This window comes from Muscardinus avellanarius, assembly GCF_963383645.1.
Source record: "Muscardinus avellanarius genome assembly, chromosome: 9".
Lineage (NCBI taxonomy): Eukaryota > Metazoa > Chordata > Mammalia > Rodentia > Gliridae > Muscardinus > Muscardinus avellanarius.
Genome location: NC_137795.1, coordinates 59,400,235 through 59,421,536, shown reverse-complemented (window position 1 = coordinate 59,421,536; position 21,302 = coordinate 59,400,235). Strand labels below are relative to the sequence as shown.

Sequence of the window (21,302 nt, the reverse complement as noted above, 5' to 3'; positions counted from 1 at the left end):
CCAAAATTATTAGATAAGCACTATATGGGGCTTAGCTATGGGGGGAGTTAAAGAAGATGTCCTTTGCTAAAATCATAGTTTAAAAAAAATAAGGAATAAATACTAAAGGAGATCCTTGTCTGATATGTCACATAAATTCAGATCTATCAGAAATACTGCATGTCAGTCTTTCAGAAGACACACATCATTTTTTTTTTAAAGAAAATGCAGCTGCAGGCAGTAAATGACAGAGTCTAGTGAATAAAGTCACACATGAAGGTTAAATAGCTTGGATTTATTTTCACTAGGAGAGACGGGGCTATAAACTGACATAGCTGATTTTGTCACAGTGATTAGAGTGGCCGGGAGACAGCATGGCAGCTTTATGGGGTGGGGTGACAGCATGCCAATCAAGGGCCAAGCTCCTGCCATGTACCCTGCATCTTCTCTCCCCTCATCACCACGGCAGTGCTGCCTTTTCTAGTAAGCCCTGCCTCAGATTCCAAACCAGAGGAACACCTGCGGCAGCTCAGACACTCAGTGTGCAGGGATCCCCTCAGGACCAGGGCACGCTGAAGGCAGCGTGGTCCTGCTGGGTCGGCAGGAACACATGTGAGGGGAAGAGGAAGAAAGAGTTCAGATTAGGTATACAATAGAAAGAGGACCATGCTCCTCTCCACCCCATCCCAACAAAAGATTTGAATAATTCATGGGAAAGAAGTATTATAACTGTTGGGAACATTTCAGAATTATATAAAATCAGCGGCATAAGTGATTACAGAGCCTTTATGCATCATTGAGACAAAAAAATTAAACAAACATTGAGCGCCTACCGTGGGGTCGGACATGGTGCCATACACTGACCATGCAGTGGTGAGCCCAAGATTGCTGCAGCCTACCTTCAGGGGACACCCTCCACTTCTGCCAGGTCATGAGTGCCTCAAGCCCAGGCCCTAACACACACACAAGCATGCACAATTTAATGTCAAGCCCACAAGGCCAGTTTACTTGCAGTGCACCTGTTAAAGGTTGTTGACTATGAAGCCTCCTGCACTGTGGCAATGGACCACTGCCCCATGGCGTGGAAAGCTCAGCAAGTGGGGATGGTGGACCGAGGACACAACTCAAAGCTTCGTGTGGGGGATTGTGAGCAATGAGAACCAGAAAATGATTTCCAGCCGTGAAGAATAGAATGGGCGCTTCCATCCACATCCGACCAAGAAAACAAATGAGGGGTCAGGGGAATCGAGGTGAAAACACACAAGAAAAAAAAAAATAAAATCATACGATTTAAAGGGAAGCAGTAAAATGGAAAGTTTGTTGAACCATAACACATTTTCCAGATCCCAAAATAAGTCCAGCAATGTGCAACAGGGATCATTCCCAACACTGAATGTAAATAACCTTCCAGAAACTTGTTTTTACTGTAGTCGCTAAAAGAGAGAGAGAGAGATGTGACAGAAATAGAGCCAGGGGGACAAAATAAAACAACAGCCATCGGAAATAAGTTATGAGCACAACAAGAAGGTAAATGGAAGAGGACTGAGTGAGTGACCATGCCCGACTTAGAGGAAAGAGATGGAGAGAAACGTTTGACCAGAGGAAACCTAATATAGCAATATAAGAGTATGAGGACGGCAACAGGGCCCACTACCAGTTACAGCATCAACGATTTCATTCGGGCAACAGGTGCTTGTTGAGCATGTGTCCTGTGCAAGGGTCCTTCTACTGAATAATAGGAAGAAATAAAATTGAAAAAGAACCTCCATACCTTCATTCTGTGTTTTCCTGTGCAATTAAGTTAATTTTTACCCCAATGCCCTTCCACTACAAGTTCTAAAATTTCATAAGAGAACATTATCAGGACATGTAAACAATTATCAGAACATTTTACCAACTCATTAATTAGTGATCCCAAGTAGATATCAGATGTGAGTAGTTAAGTTACAAATTAATAGTACTTTCCTTCATTAATATGAGAATGTTGTCTATGCAAGATCATTAAGACCCATAAGAACATCATACTAAATTTAACTAAGAAATTAAAATAAATGAGGAGTGTTGGTATCTTAGCATCAGTATTTTTCCATTTTCTGTACCCATGGCATTCTGAGAGTTAAAAAAAAAAAGTACATTTACAGTGTGGTTTAAAATAGTTTTACCTCTAGTTACCTCCCCAGTCAGAAATAGCTCCACTTTTAGTGACAGTAATGAACATATCTTGAATTTACCCTTCCTTCTTACCATTCAATAACTGTCCAACTTAAAAGGCACTTTTGTGACAAAATAAATTAGATATAAAGCAATGTTTTAATTACAGCTAAATCAGCCATACTGAATCATAAAATCTGAGAAATTTTTTTGGTCATAAACCAAAACTTTCATCTTCCTTCAGTGATGTTCAAGTTTCTATCAATGTCAGTAAAATGTTTTCCTAAGAAATAATGGCTTAATTACTTAGCATAATGGTAAATTACAAGTTAAAGGCACCTCAAGTTTTTCTGGAATCCACATCAAGGCATCCCTAACTACTGCTAAACTGCAAGTTACTCCAAATTTGTTTTGCTTTGTTTTTTTGTTTGGTTGTTTGGTTTTGGGTTTTTTTGTTTGTTTGCTTGTTTTTGGTGGTACTGGGGTTCCTGGAAACCCTTCTACCTCTGAGCTACACTCCCAGACCTATTTTATACTTCTTTTTATTTGGAAACAGGGTCTCTTAAGCCAGCGCGGCTGGCTTCGAACCTGCGCAATCCTTCTGTCTCCGCCTCCCAAGCACGGGGATTACAAGTGTGCGCCACCATGCCTGGCTCCAAATTTGCTTTGAAAATAACACACAATCTATGGCAAACAAAGACCAACACCAAAACCATCCAACTCAATAATTACAATTCTTCCAAATTCCATTTACAAAGACTCTTTATTCATTCAACATACATTTATTTAAAAATATCACATGCCATTCAAAATAATCCTAATGCTGTTTTATACAAAATAAGTGTGCTTTTTACAAAATCAAAAACTCTTGTATAAGTGAGAAAATCAACTAGGCTGCATCCTGTGACTCAGGCATAGAGTATGAACCATATGATGAGAAGAAGAGTGGTCTCCCATGCCCTGGGACCTTTAAAAAGACTAACCAAGAATAAGAGGAGGGTGAAGAGGAGAGGGAGGAATGAAGAAGGGGGGAAATTAAGGAAGAGGGAAGATGACAGAGGAGGAAGGAGAAGGCAGGAGGAGGGAATAAGAGAAGAAGGAAGGAGGAAGTTAGTTAGCTAGTTAATTAGCTGTTCTTTCCTTTGAACTAAACACTTAAAACTCATGGAGGAATGAAAGCAATCCCACAGACCATCAGAGCAAATCTGGCTAAACACAGATTCTTCTAAAAACCCAAGACCTACATCAAAAGTAAAGCCAACACTAACACTTAAAAGGCTGAGATTAAAAACTCAGAATGAGCAGGGCGTGGTGGCACACGCTTGTAATCCCCGCCCTTGGGAGGCTGAGACAGGAGGATCGCACAGATTTGAAGCCAGCCTCAGCTACTGAGTGAGGCTCTCAGCAATTCAGTGAGACCTTGTTTCCAAATAAGTATAGAGTAGGTCTGGGAGTATAGCCGGGAGGTAGAAAGCCTCTGGGTTCCACCCCCCAGTACCACCAAAAAAATAAATAACTCAGAATTACCTCAGTCTTTTCTTTCTCTCTCTCTCTCTCTCTCTCTCTCTCTCTCTCTCTCTCTCTCTCTCTCTCTCTCTCTCTCTCTCTCTCTCTGCAGAATTGATTCAGTAGAGTGGGCTTAACATCTCCTCTCTATAACCCATCTGTGATCAGCCTGAGCCTCACCTCGCACCACCCCTTAGCCAAAGCCTGCTGCTGCCTCTTGCTCTGAAGATCTAAGTCACTCTTGAAACACTGCTACTTCTCCAGCCTAATCTAGATCAACAACACCAGGCTCTAAGCATAACTTGACTGCTGCTTTAGGCCTGCTGAGGACCCACAGCTGGGTGCGTGGAGGGAACCCTGCTGGGATATTCTTAAGCATTAAAAATCCACTAGGGAATTCAAGGAAATCTGCAGAACGAACCCGGGTTTTTTCCAGTCACAGCTCCTCCTGCAGCATCTTGCTGTTTAATCCAAGGCAAGAGAAACCCCTTAGAGAAAAGCTTGAGGTGTATCCAGGAGTAACAAATTGCATGTAACAGCCTGACCTCAACATCCTAATCTCAAAAGTGAGGGAACCAATGTAATTTCTTCCAAACAAGCCTATTTAAAAAATCAAACTGGAAAAAAAAAATCAGAGTAGAAATTGATCAACTAAAGGTAAAGGCTGGAGACACTGAGGCAGCGCCAGGCAGAATATGTGGTCTAACAAAATCGTCAACCTTCCGCCTCAGATAGAAAAATTTAAAACCACTTGCAAAATGTGAGCTCTCAAGGCCTGTCTCTAGGACAGCATCATCGATTTTTCATCTTCAAAGCGTTATCTAATGATCTTTACTTGGGCCAAAAAAAATGCAACAAAAAGTCCACTCTTTCAAAGTGCTAAAATCCCCTGATACAAAATTCATTTTAAAAATGCTGAAGAAAAGTGTTCATTTACCCTTGCTGATATATGTGATACTGAAAAAATCTCTTCAATATCGACAACAAATAGATTCAGGGGCAAAAAGGAGTAACTTCTTTATTCCTTCATGTTCCATTTCAAACTGCTGATGTTTCTAGATCATGGAACAGCAGTTTAAATTTTATTTTAAAAATTAAGTTACATATAATAGTTTGTCCTGGGGAAAGCAAAACAGATTTCTATCTTAAAAGGAACTCAAATGATGAAATCAGAAACAAAGGGCAACCAGAAGTCTAAAGTCATATTTTCCGTGAAGTCTCCATATTTTTTTGGTGGTACTGAGGGTGAAACCCAGGGGGCTTTCTACCTCTGGGCTATACTCCCAGACCTATTTTTTATATAAATATATATTTTATTTGGAAACAGGGTCTCACTAAGTTGCTGAAAGCCTCACTCAGTAGCTGAGGCTGACTTCAAACCTGTGCGATCCTCCTATCTCAACCTCCCAAGCGCGGGGATTACAACCGTGCGCCACCACACCCAGCCTAAATCTTCATATTTTTAAAAATACAGTCTGCAGGCCGGGCATGGGGGCGCACGCTTGTAATCCCCACGCTTGGGAGGCAGAGACAGGAGGATCGCTCAGGTTCGAAGCCAGCCGCGCGCGCTGGCTTATGAGACCCTGTTTCCAAATAAAAAAGTAAAAAAATAGGTCTGGGAGTGTAGCCCGGAAGTAGAAGGGCTTCCAGGAACCCCAGTACCACCAAAAAAATAAATAAATAAAAATAAATAAAAAAAATAAAAATACAGTCTGCATAATTTTAAATGTTGAACTCTATTTTAAATATGTAAAAAATAATTGCAAGATTTAGCCGAATGTGGTGGAGCACGCTTGTAATCCCCGCGCTTGGGAGGCAGAGATAGGAGGATCGTGCAGGTTTGAAGCCAGCCATGCTGGCTTAAGAGACCCTGTTTCAAAAATATAAAATATGTCTGGGAGTGTAGCCAAGAGGTAGAAGGGCTTCCAGGAACCCCAGTACCAATAATAATAATAATAATAATAATAATAATAATAATAATAGCAAGATTTCCAGGGAAGGGATCTGGGCAGGGTCAAGAATTTCTTAAGAAATAACATGTTCCAAAACAGAGATGAATGAGAAACTGCAGACTAAAACAGTAGCAAAAGCCAGGCATGGTGGTGCGTGCCTGAAATCCCAGTACTGGAGAGACTGTGATAGGAGGATCATAGGTTCCAGACCAGCCCCAACTTAGTGAGACCTTCAGCAAGCTAGCAAGACACTGTCTCAAAACAAATAGTAAAAAGGGCTGTAGGTGTAGCTTGGAGGAAGAATATCCCTGTGTTCAATCCTGAGTCACACACACACACACACACACACACACACACACACACACACACAGTAGCAAATATTTTATAAAAAGATTGTTTCATGTTGATTCCTAACATTATAGTTGAAAAGTTCTACTAGTTGTCTCAGTTATACCATTTACTAACTGCATATCATTTTGAACTGGTTCAATTAACTTTTCTATTTCTCAATTTTCTCATCTGTAAAATGGGTATAGGTTTAATAGCACCTACTTCATAAAGACAAATAATGCATGTAAATCTCCCAGCAAAGTACCTAGTAGAAAATAAAAATTTTTTAATGTTAATTATTTCTACTTAGAAGGCTGGAACAGGAGGACTGCAAATTTAAGGCCAGCTTGGCAACTTAGCAAAAATCTGTTTCAAAATAAAAATAACTGGAGATGTGTAGCTCTAAAACAAAGTGCCCCTAGTTTAAATCCTAGTATCCCAGTACTAGAAAAAAAAAATGAACACTTATTTTTCCAACTCTTTCTACCAGTGTTTTCTTTCTAGTGTTTGTATAACACATCCAACTAGGTATTCACAGAGACTACTACTTTGGGTTATTGCTGATTATCCATCACCTCTTTTATCTGAATAATTTGATATTTTGAATGCTCAAGCTTCTAAATACTATGAAGACACAAATGATATTTTGTACCTTTTTTGATGAAAGATATATGAAAATGGACGACTGTTTAGCATTTAATGTTTCCATTTATGGAACTCTCAGCACAAAAGAGCACATCTAACTTTGGTGTTGACTGCTAAATACTAAAACTTTTATTTACAATGGATGAGCATAACAGTGTATCTATAAACACCAAGAAAACATGTCCTTCAAAAGGGAAACTTTACCTTTTAGTCAAATATGTCTGCATATTCCATTTTTATTTCCAAGATAGCAAAAATGAAGAATCCCATTATATCCTGTAAGCTCCTTTACTATTGTACTACTTGAATATATATACATATAGATATTATTACAAAAAGTATGTCGTTCCAATGGGATAAATGTTATAAATCTTTGATCTCACTGCTAACATTCAAATTTCTATTTTTTTTTTCTGTGTGTGTGTGGTTCTAGGGATTGAACCCTGGGTCATTCTACCTCAGAGCTACACCTCCAACCGTATTTTTCTTTTTTATTTTGAAACAGCGTCTCACTAATTTGCAGAGGGCCTCATTGAATGCTGAGGCTGGTTGCAAACCTGAGATCCTCTTGTCTTAGCCCATCAACAGTCCTGTGCCACCACGACTGGCTCATCCAAATGTCTTGAGTGACATCTAAGGAAGTCAGGGGCTTCCTACAACAAGGCCTGTTCAGCATAGTGATTACTCAGTAACACAACCAGGGCATGGAGCTGAAGTACCTGTGTCCAAATCCCCTCTTAGCTTTGCAATTTTACAAATGTTAAGTTACCTGTCATCTGTTATTTTTGTTAAGAATGAGTTAATGTACATCAAGCACTAAGAAGACTATTTGTCACATAAAAAGTAACCACATAAATTACTATATATTAAATATTTTAATATTTTATTATTTAAATATTAAAATATCTTGTTATTTTAATATTTTAAAATAACATAGATAGCAACATTATTATGAGTACTCTTTCTTTTTTCTCCTTCTTTCTTCTCCCCATTTCCCTCAAGGCTTCCTCCTTTTCTTTTCTCCTTCCTTCCCTCTCTCTCCACCTTCTGTGAGCATTTTCTTTCCCTTTGGGCCATATCCATGAGACTTAATGATAATGTGCCTAACTTAGCCTAACTGGATCTTCTGGGTAATACTGCACATGCAGATCCCTGCTCTCAGTGTATCGTGAGAAAACAGCAAGTCTCTCTCTCCATGTACTTCTTAAAGGGGCTCTAATTATTAAAAACAACAACAACAACAACAATAAAAGAACACTTGGAATTTTTGCAAATAAAACTAGAATTTTTTTTTTTTTTTTTGCAGTACTGGGGATGGAACCAAGGGCATTCCACTTCCAAGCTATACCCTGAGCCCTATTTTTTATTCTTTATTTTGAAACAGGGTCCCACTGAGTTGCAAAGGGCCTCACTAAGTAGCTGAGACGGTCCTTGAACCACCATCCTCTTGTCTCAGCTTCCCAACTGCTGGGATTACAAGCCAGCGTGCACCACCACGCCTGGTTTAGGAATGATTTTTATCAATCCTAAACTCTTAGAATCATAGTTTTCCATGTGTACCTGTAAAGAAGTGATGAAGTGGTTCCTTCTCGGCAGTAAAATTATTAGGTAGAATTTCAAAAGTTAAAAAAAAAGTTGGGATTTCATAGAGTAGAAAGAATAATTCCTGGGTCCGGGCATGGTGGTGCACGCTTGTAATCCCAGCATTTGGGAGGCTGAGACCAGAGGATCGTGGTTTGTGGACAGCCTCAGCTACTTAGTGAGGCCCTTTGCAACTTAGTGAGACCCGGTTTCAAACTGAAGAATAAAAAAAAAAAATAGGGCAGTGGGTGTAGCTCCGAGGCTGAATGCCCCTGGGTTCCATCCCCAGACTCAAAAAAAAAAAAAAAAAAAAAGAAGAATTCCTGAATTGGTTTATATGACTTATAAGGTCTCATCTCTCTAGGACTCTTCTGATTCTATGTAGTTATGTAAATTTGAATAAAGACTTAAGGGAAACACTATGATTTTAAGTGTGTGTGTGTGTGTGTGTGTGTGTGTGTGTGTGTGTGTGTGTTTTACTGAGAAGTGAATCCAGCGGTATTCTACTTCCAAGCTACACTCCCAGCCCTATTTTATTCATGTTTTGCTTTTGAAACAGTCTCCCTAATTTAATGAGTCTCACTATTTGCTGAGGCTATCTTTGAACCTGCAATCCTTCTGTTTCAGCCTCCCAAGTACTAGGATTACAAGCATGCAGCACCATACCCAGCTTATGATTTTAACCTTTTATGTTCTCTTAACTATTTCATTGTAAGAGAAGGCTGATACAGGAACAAAAGCCCACTGTAAACTATCTTCTTCCTATTTATACCATTATTACAAATTTTGTTTGTTTTGTTTTGTGATTTTATTTTTCCTGTACTGGGGACAGAACCGAGGGGCTACATCCCCAGACCTATTTTTCCTCTTTCTTTCTTTCTTTCTTTCTTTCTTTCTTTCTTTCTTTCTCTCACTCTCTATTTATTTATTTTGTAGTACTGGGGTTGGAACCCAGGGGTTTTTTCTACCTCCAGGCTATACTCCTAGACCTATTTTATACTTTATTTGGAAACAGGTTCTCACTAAGTTACTGAGAGCCTCACTCAGTAGCTAAGACTGGCTTCAAACCTGTGCAATCCTCCTGTCTCAGCCTCCCAAGTGCTGGGATTACAAGTGTGCACCACCCCACCCGGCTTTTATTCTTTATTTTGGAACAGGGTCTCACTGAGTTGCAAAGGACCTTACTAAATAGCTGAGGCTGGCCATGAACCATGATCCTCTGGTCTTAGCCTCCCAAATGTTGGGATTACAAGTGTGCACCACCACACCTGGCCCATTACTACAAAGTTTTTATTGATAACAAAATTCTATCAATATTCAGCTACCTACTTGAACAATACACACTTAAAAAATATGGTGGCACACACTTGCATTCTCAGTACTTGGGAGGCTGAGACAGGAGGATCACAGGTTTGAGGACAGCCTCAGCAACATATTATGACTCTCAACAACCTAGTGAGACCCTGTTTCAAAACAAAAAGTTTTAAAGCCAGGCGTGGTTGTGCACACTTGTAATTACAGCATTTGGGAGACTGTAACCAGAGATCGCGGTTCGCAGACAGCCTCAGCTACTTAGCGGTCTTTGCAAACTCTGTTTCAAAATAAGAAGACTGAAAAATAGGGATGGGGGTATATCTTGGAGGTACAATGCCCCTGGGTTCCATCTATAATACCTAAAAAAAAAAAAGTTTTAAGAAAAAGCAGCTGGTGATATAGGTCCAAGGTAGAATGTCCCTAGGTTCAATCACCAGTAACATGCGTGCATACACACACACACACACACACACACACACACACACACACACACACACACACACACACACACACACTTAGCTGCAGTTCCTAGAGTCCCTAGTACAGCCAGAAAAGCAGCACTGCAAACAATTTACCATCAGGCTGACTCAGTGCTCCCAAGTGACACAGCACAATTTTAAGTACAGCTCGTCTACACTTGGGCATTTGTATAAATATATTCGCCAACAATAGAGCGCACCTTCTCCTTGCCCCCTCGCTGCCTTCTTGCATTTTTCCCATTCATTACTGGTTTTCAAAACGTGATAAATTGTAGATCTATGTCCTTGGTACCTGACCGACTACTTGAAAAGAGATACTTTCTAGGGGAAGAGATAGAGAAAAAAGTAACCCATCTAATTCACTGACATCAAAGTCTTCTGAAAAAAAAATTATGCTATTCGTAAACCAGTACAGTCACCAAGCGCAAAACAAATTATTGAAAATTTATGGGGTAACGGCACAAGAGAAACTACCAAATAGCATGTCTTTGATGCTACAGTATATTTGTTATGTTTAGCTGGCAAAATAAGAGTAATTATTAAGGCATTTATTCTAAAAAATAGTAAATATAGGATTATCAATATCAAATCACAAAAAGACTAAATAGACATCTTGCCTAAACAGGCGACCAGTTTAAAAATAGTATTCTTTTACCTGCAAACATGAAATTCCTTCAGCATAATTTAAAAACAGAAGAAAAAAAAGACTGAATATTTTTAATATTCTAGTGCTATTTTCCAAGACTGAAACTAACTTCCAACCAGGTAGGCCCGAGGACAGCAAGGTTACCAACAACAAAGCATAACTGTTTTGACTATCATTTCTAGGAGTTTGTGGCACAATAACCCTTAAGAATGTACATGGTGGCACATGCTTGTAATCCCAGTACTTGGGAGGCTGAGACAGGAGGATTGTACAGGTTCAAAGCCAGCCTCAGCTACTTAGTGAGGCTCTTGGCAACTTAGTGAGACCCTGTTTCCAAATAAAGTATAAAATAGGTCTGGGACTATAGCCCAGAGGAAGAAGGCCCCTGGATTTCATTCCTAGCACCAACATCATCATCATCATCATCATCATCATCATCATCATCATCATACAAAAAAGATACTTCATGAGCTAATATTGCTTAGCCAGGCGTGGTGGTGCATGCTTGTAATCCCAGCATTTGGGAGGCTGAGACAGGAGGATTGCAGTTCGCAGACAGCCTCAGCCTCTTAGTGAGGCCCTCCTCAACTTAGTGAGGCCCTGTTACAAAATAAAGAATAAAAATTAGGGCAGGGGGTGTAGCTTGGAAGTAGAATGTCCCGGAGTTCCATCCCCAGACCCACACACACAAAAAAAGAATGTACCGGTCATCCTACTTGGGATAAAAAATAGAAGTATGCATTGAAGTAACGGACCATGCAGTAACAATTTTTTTTTTTTTTGCAATATAGACTCATAAAAAAAAATCACTATTTCACACCAACCACATTATCAGCATTTAAACAGAATCAGAATAAGACTTCTTCTAAAATATGTTTTGTGTTTTCATTTAGGAATGAAAACTGAAACAAAGATACAGTAAGAATAAAGTTAAGGTATTTTATACGATCATAGTCCTTGTCAACTTTATGAATCATTAAGTAATACATTGTCCAATTGTTTGATCTTATTAGGTGAAAAGTAATTCCTGAACTAATTTAAATGACCGAGAAGATCTCTTCTCTCTAGTACTATCCAATTCTGCTTAGTCATGTAAATCTGGGTAATTTGTAACTTACTTCTGGGAATGTGTTAAACTCAAGTAATTAGGGCACCATCTTACATTCAAGTGATGTCATAACATTTCTAAATGGTACTCAAGTAGCCTGAGGAAGTTAACATTATTTAACAGACTCACAGAGTATTTACTATCTGCCTGACATTCTTTTATGTATGTTATAAATATTAACTCATTATATGGTATTTTCAGTATATTTAGTAACTAAGGTCTTAGGACACTTAATGATAATGTGAACTGGCGTTTACCACTGAATAAAAGTGAACAACCACATTCACTTACTCTTTGTAATTAAAAGCCTGCATTTCTAACTATTAGGACCATCTATTTCACAACAGCATGAAGCTAGCCAGTGAATTCTTACTGAAATCCTTGGCTAGCCTTCAGGACAAAGTCCACACCGCTTAGCAAGTTACTGCATTTATTCCCTGCTTTCTTCTTTGGTCTCACTGGTCCCTTAAATCTTAACTGTTTGTAGTTAACAAAGATGTGTCCCATATACCTATGTACAATGTATGTACTTGCTGTTCCTCTAGTTGGATATGCATACCTCCTCCCTCTTTTATTTAGTACTGGGGATTGAACCCGGGGACTTCTACCACTTTGCTAAATCCTACCAAGCCCCCCACTTTTTAATTTTGAAACAGGATGTCACTAAATTACCCAGGCTAGCCTCAAATCTACAATCTTCCTGTCTCAGCCTCCTAAGTACTGGGATTACAGTCATGTGCCAGCACTCCACACCCAGCTCCTTCTCCTTTTAATGTAGCCAGCTCCTCTTAAAACTCCTTCCAATTAGCTAAAAGTTCTAAGCCTTTGCAGTCTGGATAAATTTTTACTCTGCATAGATGGTAAGCTATGGATCTAGACCAACTCCTAACTCATCCACAAAACACAATGCCTCCCAGGGAAGCCCTCCCTGACTGCTCACCTGGGTTAAGTGCTGAGCCTTTTTTGCTTCCACAGCTGTCTGTGATCACCTCCAGAAGATCAAACATCAAGAGTAATTGCTGATTCATTCCTTCATCTCTCCACTTGTCCGTAAAGTCCTTAATGACTAGAACTGTATATCTTATCTCTAACTCCCTAGGGCCTTGCACACAAATAGCTGTACAGCCAGAGTTCAAGTAAATAAATGTCTTAAATAAGCAAATCAGCAAATGAGTACATACACTTTCTACTTTCTGAACTTACACACACATATCATCCAATTTGACTTCTGAAAAACCAAGGGAGTTGCTAAAAATGTATGGATACCCAAGATGCAGATACCAAATAAATAACAAGGGACATATAAAAAACATCTTACAAAGTAACAAGGTCCAGTGATGCTTTCAAGAAACTAGAAATGCCAAAAGTGAAAGAAAACTTCTGAGTTTCCTAACTGTAGGGAAAGTCCCATGATAACCAGGTCTCTGCAATCCTAACTGCCAGATCTCAGTCATCAATGATTCCAAAGGTAGTTTAAGGACCTAATACTGCAATGGATCCCCATGTGAGGCACACATCAAGATAAATTGTGTGGGCTTACTATGTGTCGAGCATGGTGGGATTGTAACAAGTACTTTGATGACAACACAATCTTTCACTTCCGATTTGAATTCATTCAGAACTTACTAAAAGCCAATATCATTCTCAATTTTGAGGTTTATTGCTAGAGGAAGTAGAAGCTGCATGAGCCCAAGGTACCTTCTGCTCCAGGTGGACAGGGCAATGAATCAAAAAATTACAGAAGTGGTGTTCTATGCCTCTGAGGGAAACAACAATGAAAAAAAAATATCTGTTTTTCAAAAGTGCTGTCTTTTACCAACAGAGAGGGCAGAAAGTACTGAAGACAGTCTTGCCAATATGAGGCAAAGACTCTGAGAGTGCCCCAGTTCAGTCCTGTGGTTTTCTTTCTGCCTCTCTATTTCCATCCTTCTTCCTCTCTCCCAGAAAGTCTCTGTGATTTGTTTTAAAGTACAGCCTGTGGGAACTATATGGGATGAAAGACCTCATGTCTTCAATGAATAAATTGCAAGGGGGAAAAATATGGGAGAAGGATATCATGCATTGAAAGAGACTTTAAAATGAATAAACTAATTTTTTTTGGTCTATAGGCATTATGTGAGTCTTGAATCAAACACACACATACACACACACACACATATGATATTTATGAGACAATTGGAAGTTTTGCTAAAAAGATTGGTTATTCAACAGTATTAAGAAGTTATTCTTAACTTTTTAAGATACAATATTTTCAGGGTTATATTTTTTAAAGAATCCTCATCTTTGAGAAGTGCCTTATTTAACATTTTTAACATTTTAATAGATGAAATTTTATTGTTTTAAAATCATATGGAAAGGTCCAGAAAATACATAGAAATAAAACAAAATGTGTCAACAATTATTAAATGTTGAAGCTGGCTGGGGGTCACTATACTTTTCTAATTTTGTGTATTTTAAATTTTTTTTTATAATCAAAGATTGTAAATAGGCATGAGAATATTCTGCCTAATTACGTGAAAACTAAGACAGAGAAACTGGGTTCCCTGCTTCTTCAGTTTTCTCATGGAAACAAGTCAAAATGGAAAAGGAAAATTGGCCATACCTAAACATTATAATAATAGAATCCTTCATTAGGCTTGACATATAAGGTTTCCTACTACAATAATCTAATTTTGGTGGATATTACAGTAGCCCTTAAATTAACTTTGTACTTCATATTAACAAAATTCAAACAGAACCAAGTATTTAGCTACAAATATAAATCTAAATAATATTTTTTATTTTTACATATATTACACATACAAATAAGTCAATACAACTATCAGATCACTCAGATATATCTTTAAATATTGATGAAAAGCGCCCGGCTTGGTGGCGCGCGCTTGTAATCCCCACGCTTGGGAGGCGGAGACAGGAGGATTGTGCAGGTTCAAAGCCAGCTGCACTGGCTTAAGATACCCTGTTTCCAAATTTTAAAAGTATAAAAAATCGGTCTGGGCGTGTAGCCCAGAGGTAGAAGGGTTTCCAGGAGCCCCAATACCACCGAAATAAATAAATAAATAAATAAATAAATAAATAAATAAATAAATATTGGTGAATACATTTAGACATGTGAAAATGTTCGGCTTCGCTTTGCTTTCGTGAAGGTCATAAAAATTTTCAACTATATAAACAAGTCCTATATTAACATGTACTTACAGGTGGGCGAAACAACTGCCAGTCTGATGTGTACAAATATAAAAAAAGTATGTGACCTCAAAAAATATTTACTAAAATTAATGGTACATTCAAAATAATTTTCAGGCATATCTGTGGATGTATGATATTGATCTAAATACAGATGCAATAATAAAGTAGATTTTTGAAAACAAAATTTATAAATGCCCTATAAATAACATAGCCTTAATTACACGAAGAAGACTATTATCAATGAAGGGATAGGGGGACCCCTTTGTGAAAGGTGGAGGAAAATGGGCACATCTTTGGTATCCGCAAATTTAAGTGAGCAGAGAACTTCGAAGTTAGAAGTGCATCGCCCCCCCCCCCCCATTTTTCTACAGCACCAGTGCTGGGTTATAAGGTCGTCTTTTTCAGGGCTAAAACAACAACGATGATGATGCAAATCTGCCCAAATATAATCTCCTGCTACAGGAGAAGGCACAGCTTTTGCTGCACCAAGATGAGGTCTCCCCCTCCCGCTCCTATGCTCAGGTTACTGCACAGCAAACTCCACTGGAGCAAAGCCTGCAACCTCGCTCCTTTTTGGTTCCTTTTTTTTTTTTTTTTTTTTTTTTTTGTCCTCTTTTCCCCTTCTTTTTGCACAGAGAGCGCCATGCATGACTCTCATTAGGATTGCACTCGCTTCGCCCAAGTCACCGCGTCTCCAAGGCAACCGGGAGCAAACGTGGGGTAGCAGGTGGGCCGCCACGCGGAGGACCACCTCCCGCACCGCGCCTCTCACCTTCCCGCCGCCGGGGTCGCCCCGCACCCGGGTGTTGAGCTTGTCGTGCAGAGTTTCGTCCTCACCGCCGGAGCGGTAGATGAGGCGCAGTGGCACGATGCTCTGGCGCTCCAGGAAGCGGTTTTCATTCCTCCTCTCCAGCTCTGTCAAAGAGGCGTCTCCTTCCAGGCAGGAGGGGGGCAGGAGGAAGTGGAGAGAAAAGGCAAAAATAATGACCCTGACCCACACTCCTCCATCCTGCGGTCCTGCATCTCTCCCCCTCGAAAATCGCACAGCCTCCTCCCTCCCGGACCCCATCTGAGAAGGACGCAGACACCAGCTGGAGAGCCTTGGACCAGCTCATCTGAGAGCATCCACGATCGGGGCCCAGGAGCAGGGTACCCCGTTCCCACTCTCCCCGTTCCTCTTCTTCAGAAGAAAAACAGACGTTTGACCAAGGCTAATGCATCTGCGCGCCCCCACACATGTATTTTTGCTCCATTCATTATCACCTAAAAAAAAAAAGAATCTCCCCGCGCACTTGGGAAATGGGGGTGCCCCTTTCCAATGAGCCTGGGGGCTCCAGAAATTCCCGGGAAGATGGTAAGTCCCGAAGCCACAGAGGGTGGCGAACTTACCTGCCCGGCCGCAGAGCGCTGGGGGCCAGGTCCCCAGGGCGCAGAGCAGCAGGAAGGGCACGGACGCAGCCGCCACCGCCTGCATGGTGCTGCCGTGCGCCCGCCGCGCCCGAGCCGCTCAGCTGCTCATGCCCGGGCAGCGGCGTCCGGCCCCCGAGCCCCGAGTCCTCTCGGGCTCCCTGCGGCCACCCCCGCCCCGCCCGGGCCGATGCTGCGGCGGCCACGGAGCTGCAGCCTCCGCCGCGGCTCTGCCTCAGTGCTGCATTGTGCTCCGCGGGCGCTTCCGCTGGCGGGGGGAGCGAGCGAGTGCTGCATTGGGCGGTCGGCTGTAGCTAAGTGGTTTCTAGCGCCTCCCACCCCAGAGCCTGGCAGAGGCTCGGGCGGGCGACCAGCGCGCGGCAGGGAGCGAGCGCCCGGTGCACTCGCCCCCCGCGCGCCGCACCCGCAGGGGCGCGCGCAGGAGAGTCAGCTGGGAAATGTAGTTCTCTCCCAGCGTCCTGCTGGTGCCAAGACCCAGCGGACCGCTGCCACCTGGCGAGCCCCAGGTGCTCTACATCATGCAACCTCGAGCGAGGGAAAGGGCAAAGGAAAGAGAGGTCCTCACTGGCAGGCCTCCTGGCCCCGGAGGTGTCCAGCCGCGCTGCTCCAGCAGTAGTCATGCATCTTATCATCCTCAAAGAACTATCCTGTGTCCCTCATTATTAGTTAAAATGAATAACAGGGAACTGTATCCTGAGTACAGGGTAAGTTAATCTTTCAACAAATTTGAATCTAATATCTCCCATGTGCCTAGTGGTTGACAGTGGTCAAGGACACGGATCTGCGTCACCTGTTCTTAGATGCAGTTGAGGAAGAAGGCCGGAATTCTTTTTTAATTACTTGCTTCTTTGTTTTGTTTTGTTTATAGTACAGGGTGAAAAATGTTCTGGTAATACCTAGAGGAGAGCCCTTAACTCAGCCCTTGGGAGATAGGAAAAACCTCCTGGAAAAGGTCTAGGGAGGTACTTGCATGATTAGCCCAACGCCCAAGACATTCTTGTTCTTTCTCTAGTATCTGCCTGCTTCAGACCTAGATTTGAAAAACAGACCTGGATCTACTTTCTCAGGCTGCCTATTCTGTTTTCCTCTGGTTCCAACTGTTAGGAATCTGTAAGGATAAACTGGGTGTGGTGGCACACGCTTGTAATCCCAACATTTGGGAGGCTGAGACAGAAAGATGCAAATTAACAGACAGCCTTAGCTACTTAGTGAGGCCCCTTGCAAATCAGTGAGACCCTGTTTCAAAATAGGGAATAAAAAATAGGGCTGGGGATGTAGCTTGGAGGTAGAATGCCCCTGGTTCCATCCTCAGTAACACACACACACACACACACACACACACACACACACACACACACACACAAGAAATCTGTGAGGATAAAACAGTAATAAATAAATCTATCATGTATAATTACAGCTAAGGAAAAAGTTGAGAAAGTTGAGAAGGTTTTTAAATAGTAGGAAGTAATTATTATTATAATTAACCCTTGCAGTTTTTAAAGTTCACATATACGGTCATTTGATTCTTAGGTCAACAATTTGATCAAAATTATTCCCATTTTTGAGAAGAGAAAACGAAAATTAAGGATTAGAACTCAAGCGAGGCATGGTGGCACACTCTTGTAATCCCAGCATTTGGAATGATGAGGACAGGAGGATAGTAGTTCCAGGCCAACCTCAGCTACTTAGTGAGGCCCTTTGCAACCCAGTGAGACCCTGTTGCAAAATAAATAAAAAGTAGATAGAGGTAGAATGCCCCTGGGTTCCATCCCTATTACCCCCCCCCAAAAAAAAGAATTAGAATTCTAGCTTCTAAATACTGTAGCCACTGGCCACATGTGTTTATATCTAAATTTAGAGTCGGGCATGGTGGCACAGTACTCCCAGTTCCTGGGAGACTGAGACAGAAGGATTGTAGGCTTGAGGTGGTAATTTAGTGAGATCCTCAAAATAAATAAGGCTGGGGCTGTAGCTTAGTGGTAGAATGCTCCTGGGCTCAATCCCTAGGACCCCTCCCCCCAAAAAAAGTAGTTCCTTAATCACACTGTCCACATTTCAGATGCTGAACCTGTGGCTGGGAGCTACTGTATTGGGGAGCAAAGATACAGAATATTTTCATTTTTGCAGAAGGTCCTATTGGATAGCTCTGACTTCCAGAATTTACATGACTTGCACTAAGGTCCCATGCTATGGCTCTGTCATAGACTGAGACGAGTCTTTCCTTATTACAGGTCTCTTTTTCCACATCTCCATGGCTGAAACCTGCATACAAGTCACTGTCACCTTCTTTATGGTTCTGGTCCTGTAGAACATACAGAAAAATCTTCTACAAGATGCTCTTTAAAGATGTTTCCTCTTTCTGTGGAGGAGGTTTTGATTTTTCTGTTTCTTTTGTGGTTTTGTATGTGTGGGTTTTTTTTTGTTGTTGTTTGTTTTTTGTTTGTTTTTGGTGGTACTGGGGATGGAATCCTTCTACCTCCAGGCAACACTCCCAGATCTATTTTATATTTTATTTGGAAACAGGGTCTCTTAAGCCAGGGAGGCTGGCTTGGAACCTGCGCGATCTTCCTGTCTGTGCCTCCCAAGTGCAGGGATTACAAGTGTGCGCCACCACACCCAGCTGTTTTTTTTTTTTTTTAAACCCCTGTCTCATATGACTTGGTTTCGGTTTCCTTCACTCTTGTGATGATCTGAAAATATATTCCAGTCTCTGCTAAAATGTGTTCCATTTTATATATTCCAATGTCTCTGCTAAAATGTGTTATCCAGAATTACAACTTATTCATGGTTTCACATGGAAACAATAGAGAAGTCATTTTATCTTTGTCCTATATTCTTGGATAAGAGGGCATTCTGTCATTTTTTGGTTGACTACATCTCTGAGCTTGACATTTCAAAAAATTCCTTCATATCTTCAAATCATTACAACACTTAAGAATCATATATGGTCAGGCACAGTGGGACCTCTACTCAGGTGGCTGAGGCAGGAGAAACTCAAGTTTTAGGACCTCAGAAACTTAAGGAAAAGTTGTGTCAAAATAAAAAAGGAGAAAGGGGAGCTGGAGATGCATCCCAGTGCCAGAGAAGCTCTGGGTTCAATCCTCAATCACCCCCCCCACACACACACACACAAATAATCTTAATAATGACACGCAGTAGTATCTTAAACAAGACTTCAAAAGTCTTGCATTAAACCATAATGTAAGATATTCCATAAGAGTTAAAGAACAATAGAACATAGGGGCCTGGAAACGTCTTTCACCTTTGTCCCCCATATCATAGACATAAATTTCTTACCCATCTTATAGTTAAAAGAGTGAATTGTATAGGTTTTGTCATTATTGCTATAGGTATAGTGCTTACTTTAAAAAAAAATTAAGATCTTTGAAATACTGTAAATGATTTTATAGGTTAAATGTTATCACCTTGATATAATAAAAACTTAAGAGTTTTTCTAAACAGAGCTTTTCTCAGAGGTTTGAGGCCAGCCTCAGCAACTTAGGAAGACAATTTCAAAGTATAAATAAATAAATAAATAAATAAATAAATAAATAAATAAATAAATAAAAGGGCTGGGGTGTATCTAAGAGGTAGAATGCATGTGGGTTCAATTTTTAGTGCCAAAAAGTGTTTATCTCAGTTTGAGATGCTGTAAAAAAAAAAAAATTCCACAGTCTAGGTTACTTAAATAAGATTTAGGAGCTAGAGATACGACTCAGTGATGGAGCAGGTTTGAGACTCCATCATTGAAAAAAAGCAAAGTCCAGGATCAAGGGCTGGTAGATCTGGTATCTGGTGAGCCTGGCCTGTGGACATCAGTCTAACCTCTGCATCCTCTCTTGGTCCAGAGAGAGCTAGCTCTCTTCCTTTCTTATGTAAAGATATTAATCTCACCAGGCAGGCAGTTTTATTCTCCTGGCCTTCTTATCTCCCACAGGCTCCACTCCAAATACTATCACATCAAGACTTCAAAATATAAATTGGGGTGGGAGAGCAACATTAAGTCCTAAATTGAGGTTAAGAAGTTATCACTTGTCAGATTTGTAAGTCTAAATTGTTAGTCTGACAAGTGTGAGAAAGTACCAATACATTACACATTTTCATTAGTTTTGAATATAGTGTTTAATTTTGTGGTCACTGATTCTGCCAATTGATAAATGTTAAAGAACAAGTGAGAATTTTTTTTTACAAGAAAAATTTTACAAGAAATAAGATTGTAGCTAGGTGTGGTGGTGCATGGTATAATCCCTGTATTGGAAACTGAAACAGGAGAATTGCAGGTTTGAAGTCCAGGTGCAACTTAAATCCTGTTACTAAGTTTTTTTTTTTTTTTTTTTAATAATCTAAAGGGCTGGGGGTTGGGAGCATAATTTAGAGGTAGGATGCCCCAAGGTTCAGTCCCACTGCCAAAAAGAAAGAAAAAATTGTGTCCTGAGCCTAAAAGCTCAAGAATACTTAAATGAGTTTATCAAATTAATACCAATAAATAATGCTACATATTCCTTTTATAGATTAGTACTTGTCTCAGGCAGAAACAGCTTAAGGCATGGCAAAGGGAATAAATAGCATGAGTCATGTATGTACTTGTGTACTTGGAACACACTTCTGAGTTGAAGAATGGTATGGAATAATGACCTCCAAGAAGAGTTGAAAAGATACCCTGCAAGTCATAAGAGGTAAACCTCTTGTACCTGCACCCAGGCCCCAGTTTACCCCATTTCCTGTTCTATTACAGCATAAATGTATTAACCTATCTTTCTAACATGGCTACTCACTCAATGGTAAATGAGAGGTGTACTTTTGGAGTCCGGTGAAAGTTGTCAGACTGAATTTTCTGAAAAACCAAAAAACTGTGTAGTAGATTTGAGGAACTTTATGGAAAGTAAACTGTTAAAAAAAAAAAAAAAAAAAGAGGGGCTTTATCCTGGAAAGATATTTTAGTTTAAGACTCAGGTTTTTGGAGTGAAAGCAAGCCCAGTATAAAGTGTTTTCAC

General features: G+C 40.5%; 1 protein-coding gene across 15 annotated transcripts in view; it reads right to left on the bottom strand.

Moving 5' to 3' along the window:
* Positions 1-16,354, bottom strand: part of ADAM22 (ADAM metallopeptidase domain 22) — a gene marked incomplete at both ends in the record, with an annotated part of 237,120 nt that extends 220,766 nt beyond the window's left edge. For 10 of the 15 annotated variants that reach the window (XM_080700872.1, XM_080700866.1, XM_080700869.1 and 7 more), the window contains 2 exons: positions 15,653-15,813; positions 16,270-16,354. In XM_080700872.1, coding sequence (XP_080556998.1) covers positions 15,653-15,813; positions 16,270-16,354 — 246 coding nt within the window. The remainder of the gene's footprint in view (positions 1-15,652; positions 15,814-16,269) is intronic. The other 5 variants (XM_080700871.1, XM_080700878.1, XM_080700877.1 and 2 more) reach the window with 1 other exon arrangement.
* Positions 16,355-21,302: the final 4,948 nt, after the last annotated feature.